Source organism: Antrostomus carolinensis, unplaced genomic scaffold (genome assembly GCF_000700745.2).
Source record: "Antrostomus carolinensis isolate BGI_N321 unplaced genomic scaffold, ASM70074v2 scaffold3535, whole genome shotgun sequence".
Classification (NCBI taxonomy): Eukaryota; Metazoa; Chordata; class Aves; order Caprimulgiformes; family Caprimulgidae; genus Antrostomus; species Antrostomus carolinensis.
In genome coordinates, this window is record NW_010314055.1 from 10,049 (window position 1) to 16,709 (window position 6,661).

The 6,661-nt window shown below is 37.7% G+C and overlaps 1 protein-coding gene across 1 annotated transcript in view; it reads left to right on the forward strand.

Moving 5' to 3' along the window:
- Positions 1-606: 606 nt before the first annotated feature.
- The window catches only part of LOC104524561 (nck-associated protein 1), a gene marked incomplete at its 5' end in the record, with an annotated part of 49,635 nt that continues 43,580 nt past the window's right edge, over positions 607-6,661 (forward strand). Inside the window, 2 exons of the mRNA XM_010167484.1 lie at positions 607-624; positions 1,768-1,878. Coding sequence (XP_010165786.1) covers positions 607-624; positions 1,768-1,878 — 129 coding nt within the window. The remainder of the gene's footprint in view (positions 625-1,767; positions 1,879-6,661) is intronic.

Sequence of the window (6,661 nt, forward strand, 5' to 3'; positions counted from 1 at the left end):
TGCTGAATTTATTTTCGTTATAAATTCCTCTTGGGGTATTACAGATGTGACATCTTACTAAAATTTAGTATTTTTGTGGAAAAATTAGCAAATACGAGAGTTTTGGTATTAGAGTAGTATATTAGCATACATCATGATGGTCATGTACTGCTGGTAGGAGTTTTAGAAACTTACAATAATGACTCTTTTGTTTTTTTTTCTTGGCTACCGTTTCTTTTTCAGGTATGTAAAACTTAACTGAGTTTCTCTCCTCTTTTACCCCTGTAGTTGCATGTGATGTTTGTTAACTCCCTTTTTTTTTTTTTCCTCTCCCTACCCAAACTTAGTTTGGAAATAGTATTAGAAGTTACGTGTTTCAGCATATAAACAGAACTTTGCACAATAGTAAAATTCTATTAAGTAGATGTAAAGTTGTTTGTGAGTATGAGAGTATGTGAGTATTACCATCCGGTACAAAGTATGCTGCCTAGAGTAACAGATGGTTGTGATGTTCTCTTGGGTGTAGGTAATAGTGTATTAGTTCACTTAAATGTTATAAATTTTAGAATTTAAGAGTAATTTGTTTATATGTAATTTTTCTCTCTTTTTATTACACTGCTTTCCCAGCAAGGACAAGTTTGGAAGGTTTGCAAAGCTTTTCACCTTCCCTTTGCCCGCTTGCCCGCTTTCAGAATCGGTCTCATACTCCATGACTTCTGTCTCTACAGTCCACAACTCGGTCATAGAAATAAATCAGTGTGGAGAAGTTTTTAAATGAACTGTCATTTGAGTTCACTCTCTTGTGTAGAAACGCCTAGCATGTAATTTAGTTTTGCATGAGACACGAAACTCCTTTGCAAATCCGTATGAGGACTATAAAACTAAATGAATGTTTGAGCGAAAATACAATTTGAGCACAACTTTGTCATGTAAGTAACGCTGCTTTTAGTATGGTTCTCCCAACTAAATGGTATAGCATGGCTCGCTAGTCAGAGTAGCTGAGAAGTAGTATGTCTGACAGCATGCACTGTAGCTGGCAAAAGTAGGTGCTTCGACAGTCGTTCGTCTACAGAAGCTGTTCTGATATGTAAGTTAAGAGACCTAACACTTAGTTGTGACTTCTGTTCAGATCAAAATTTAATGAAATTTCTTGATTGCTGCTTTTAAAGCACAGCCTATGCTACCGCAGGAGTAAAGAAAATGAGCAAAACTTGAGTTCTTAATCTAAGGAAATAGGATACTTCAGGCAAGTACTGGTGGTTTTATTGTGGGATGGAAAATTGTCTTGCAGTTAACAATTTAAAAAAAAAAAATTAAATGCAGATTGGTGGTGGGGCTTTTAGTTTTGTTTCACAAAGGATAGTTTAATCATTTAATGTGCCCAGCACTGTCCTGCACAGATGATGACATGATTGAATTTTCTAACAGTTTATTAACTCCAGATGAATACAACACTACCTCAAACCAGGAATAGCATTAAAAGGAAACAATTTTTTTTTTTCCCTCCTTCTTTTAGGATTGAGTTTTTTCCCTCACTGCTGTTCTGCACTAACTGCTTTGATACTTCCATGCATCTTTTTCAGTAGAAGAGCATCTTTGTACTGTTTCCCATTGCATATTTCGGCTGTGACAGTCCCTGCACTTTGCCTTTCATTTTATCACCTGCTCACTAAAAATAAACAAACAAAAAAAAGAATCTTTCTAGTTTGTCTTCAGATTTGCAACTGTTACTTAGCTTTAGAAGCATGATTGTGTTTTTACTTCATTTTTTGTTGTATTTTTTTATAGGCATGCGGTGACCCCAAAGCCAAACCATCCTATCTTATTGACAAAAACCTGGAATCTGCTGTCAAATTCATAGTCAGGAAGTTTCCAGCAGTAGAAACACGCAACAACAATGTAAGTAACTAAATGGCTATGCAAGTATTTTTCTCAATACCCTTCAGCACTGGTTGCTCAAACCTGTGAGGTTTTATGTGTTCTTATAAAGCACCTTGATGCTGACAGTTGCAGTTGGAATATAGTTGTTGATTCAAATGTCTGGCAGGATACTATCTTCACAGAGAGAATATTGTACTGTAATACTGGATTGGTTTTGTTAGGGTAGGACACTTTCTGGTTTTCTTTTTGCCAGATCTCTTCTGTTCTATTTCAAAGAATTGTCAATGGGAAGTAATCCTCAAAAAAATCATGCCTACTTTGATAGCAGAAATTCTTGGTGACCAGACTGATTACAGAAGATGGAAGTTGCATAACTTTACTTGTGATGAGACCTGACCAGCAGATGCCCAAAAGGCACCTGACTGAAAGTGGGAAAATGTATTTGTACTGTACAGGTCTTCATACCTTACAGGTGCCCTTGCCTACGGATTCAGTCCCTGTGGGAATAAAGAAAGCTTTAGGATGTAAGGAGAAACCTTGTGAAGTAGAAAACTGTGGATATATAATTGTTTCCTCTTCACATGTAGTGAGTTCAATTGCAGCAGGAAATTATTTTTCACCCTTCTGAGTGATCCAGTATTGCTGAATTTTACTTTGTAGCCTTTTAGAGATAATTGTGACTATTAGATTACAGGTGGGTTTTTGGCAGGTGATGTACACTTATTTCTCAGTTTCAATTTGAAAGTCAAGGGAAAGATTTTTGTTACACCTGCTTATATTTCTTTCCAAAGGTGGAAAGTGGAGGTAGGTGCTGGGTTTGCATGTTCCCTGCATGCAACTCCTTGCATGTGTGCTTGAGAGGTTTAGGCTTGCTTTAAGCATTCGGGTTTCTGCAGAATGGTAGTGCTAATAGCAGGGGGAATAATTAGTTACTTTTACAATGCCATCTAGAATTTCTATGTAATATCTCCAATAATACCAATGAAAAAAAATCAGAAAAACTTTCCCTTATGGAGGAACCTATTTCAGTAACAATGTTTTCTCACTTTAAAATTTATACATGTTTTATACTGTTTAATATTGCTCATCTTTGTACTGAATTTGATTGTGTTAGTAACAAATATGGCAAATTTTTTATTAAAATAATGTAAAAATAGGAAATCATTTAAACCATGTTTTGTCAATGCTTCCATATTCTCTAAACTTCAGTGGCAGATCTACTATTAAAAGTGAAAAATTATGTATGTAGAATTTGTTTAATCACAGAATGATGGTGGTTGGAAGGGACCTCAGGAGATCCTCTAGTCCACCCCCCCTGCCAAAGCAGGTTCACCCAGAGCAAGTTGCACAGGAAAGCGTCCAGGTGGGTTTTGAACATCTCCAGAGATGGAGACTCCACACCCTCTCTGGGCAGCCTGTTCCAGGGCTCTGACACCTTTACCACAGTAAAGAAGTTTTTCCTCATGTTTCAGCAGAACCTCCCGTGTTCCAGCTTGTGCCTGTTGCCCCTTGTCCTATCGCTGGCCACCACTGAAACTGTCTGGCCCCATCCTCTTGACAGCCGCCCTTTATATATTTATAAACATTAATAAGGCCCTCTCTCAGTCTTCTCTTCTCCAGGCTAAACAGTCCCAGCTCTCCATCTTTCCTCAGAAGAAAGGTGCTCCAGCCCCTTGATCATCTTTGCAGCCCTTAATGCAGTTGCCTGTATGCTGTATACATCTTCCAGTTGTTGACTATGAGTTTGAAGCTTAACTAATGATAGATATTTATGTAGTTGGTACTGTCAAGTTTATGGAAAGAGATCAAAGCGAACTTGGTGTGTTTTGACAATCACAGTTTCTAAAATAGGACACACTCATAATGTTTTGTCATTGCCTTGTGTTTATTTACCATGAGCCAGCCAGGCCTGTGTTTATTAAGCACAGATACCAAAAGCCTACCCTCTTTATGTATGAGCACAGTATAAAGTAGGGGTTCTAGCAAGCAATAGGCAGCTGGGGTTTCCCTCCCTGCGGCAGTTTGCTTGTCTGTTATTTACAAATGTTTTCCTTATCTCCCAAAATAAACCTTTACCCATAACAGATACCTAATGAGACAAAAGCCACGTCATACCCAGAGAAAGTTGTAGTTTGATGTAAGATAAATTTTTGTTTGTAAACCTTAGCTTCAAAAAGGCATAAGCATCTAGGTCCTGCTCAGGAAGATGTTCCCCTCCTTGCCCTCCCTTTGTCTCCCTGCTCCTGCTGGCCAGCAACCAGCTCACCACGTATTAAGAGGGCACACCAGTGAGTTCCTGAAGTAGGGAAATGGGTGATCAGAGATTTAAAAGGGCAAGAAGCTTATTGGAACAAGGACACATCAATTAATGAAATATTATGAAGGAAATAGTTTAAAAGTCATAACCTGTGCTTCCTCCTTGCAGTGAAAATTCCAGGACAGCTTTTCAGGGAGGTGTTTCGGATTTAGTGTGTTCAACTGCAGTGGTTGCCACAGTTTAGCATTGTGCATCTACACAGTCTGTAATACCTATTCACATGCAGTAGGTGATGTTGCTAAATAAGTTTGCACTTGGGGAAGGAAGTAATCATGCTTACTTTTGGAATTTTTTTAACCTATTCTTCTTAGCTGCTAGCTTGTTTTTCTCAGGCTTACATCATTTACAATGTTTTGTGTTTCAGAGGTGAACAACACATCTTATTGAAGAGTATGAGCAGTCTCTGCTGTAATCAGATAGGTGCATGGTCTTGAAAAGCCTGCATTTTCAGACTTCTGAAACAAGTTATTCTGTTATATTTGCTATTGATGGCTCTTTTAAATCTTTATTCACAAAAAATACAGCTCCTGGTTTTGTTCCTTCTTCAGTGTTTGACATGCTGAGTCAGACTAGGGCAACATCTGACAGTCACTGATTTTCAATATTGTAACAAGAGTGAAAGTTTATGAGCAGTTCAAACAAAAATGAAATGCCTGATGAATCCTTGCTGACCAGGCTGAAAAATAAAATGGAGTAGTTTATCTTCCAAAGGATCGATTATAGATAACTCTGGACCTCATCAGTTCATAACTCACTCTCTCCTGTTGTCCGAGGGCAGTCCCTGTGATCTCTTACACTTGCCCTTTTTTCTTCAATCACCATCATGAGCCATATAACCTTGAAAATGTGCAGCTTGAAGACTGAGCTCTTAAATCAACTCTTACTGATGTTGGTCAGCAATGTAGTATTGCTTAACAGCGTATGAAATACCTGCAAAGGAGGGGCTGTATGTAAACAAGAAATTTGAAGGATTGGCAAAATGGGAAACCGATGTTTTTGAGTCCTATTTGAAAAGGAAACTATATAATCCTAAGTATCTGTCTTCTATGTTTGGGAAACCTTAGTATTTAAATTTATTTTAAATTGACTAAAGCTTTGCTTTGCTTTGAAAAAGCCTAAATTGGAGAAGCCTTCCAAAAAGCTTTATAGCACCATCATTCTTGGTCAGATCAGTGATCTGATTGTGCTAGTGTTGACTCAGGGTAACATTTATTTTTACTGAATTTCCTTGACTAGCTTCAGAAGAAAAGTTCCAAAGTAAGGGATGCAGAAGCAGCCTGATTTTTCTGAAGGTTTTCTAGACCTCATCCTCTTAGAAGGCAAGGTTCTCACCACAGAGAAATTGGAAGAGAACATATCGAACTCCAAAACAAAAAAACAACGTAGTAGGACGTAAAAATTACTCTTTTCTCAGTCAGCACTAATGTTTAATACCATTGTAAAACTAGAATAAAATACTTCACGATGCAGAACTGGAGATAGGAAGAAAAGACATAGATTTTTCTGGTAGGTTGTAGGTGGGGTCTGAAAAATCTGCCACCTGCACAGGTAAAGCTCTGTGTCTTCATGTGATGGAGCTAGCCTCCTTTCTGCTTTCCAAAACACCACATATGGGAAGTAGTGAGAATATCTGCTTTCTTTCTTGAACATACGTTTTTCTTTTACTCAGATTGTTCCTCAGCAATTTTCCTTGTGGATCCCAGTATGCAGGTTTGCTCTGCTTACTGTGTCTTTCACAGTTTCACTTCGTAGTGAGCTGCTTGCATAGCAAATTAGCTGGATGTGGGAGAGGTGCTATGGGCACAGTGTGGCTGGACCTCCTTGGCCAAAGCTTATTAGAAGACATTAATGCATAGTTATTAAATGCTTTCTTCTATAATAAAATTATTGAAATAAGCACTTTATAACCAATTTTGATTTTTAATTTGTGATAGGTGCTTCCAATAATTAGTCTTTTTCCAAACACTTAACTAAATACAAATAATCACGTGCTTTTTGAAGTACTCCTTTCAGCCCCTACAAGGGATACCATAGGAAAGTGTAATTTGTTTGTTTACTTGTTTCTAATGAAGCTTTTAGTATTGTAATTTGCACAATGCTAGTGAAGGTAATTTAGAAATTCTCCTCAAAGGAAAAATTTGCATCTCAGCTGTGCTGGCTGACGTGTTAGTAATTCTTTTTTGCTAAAAATCTTTTGAGGAAACGATAGGGTAGTTAACACCTATCACAGCTGATTTCTTAAGATGAACTTAAGCAAAGTAACTTAAATCCCCAAATTCAGTAAATGTAAATATTTTTTGCCAGCTTCCTAGAGTTGTAGATCTCTTGTCTGGGCGACTCGATTTTTTTTTCAGATATCTTATTGCTTACTTAACCAATAAAAACCCAGCTCCCTGTGTTCCACCACAACAAACTAAGATCTTTTCCAGGTAAGAGAATGCCAAGCTTTCCTTGCATGGCTGTCTCTTAAACTCTGCTCACTCC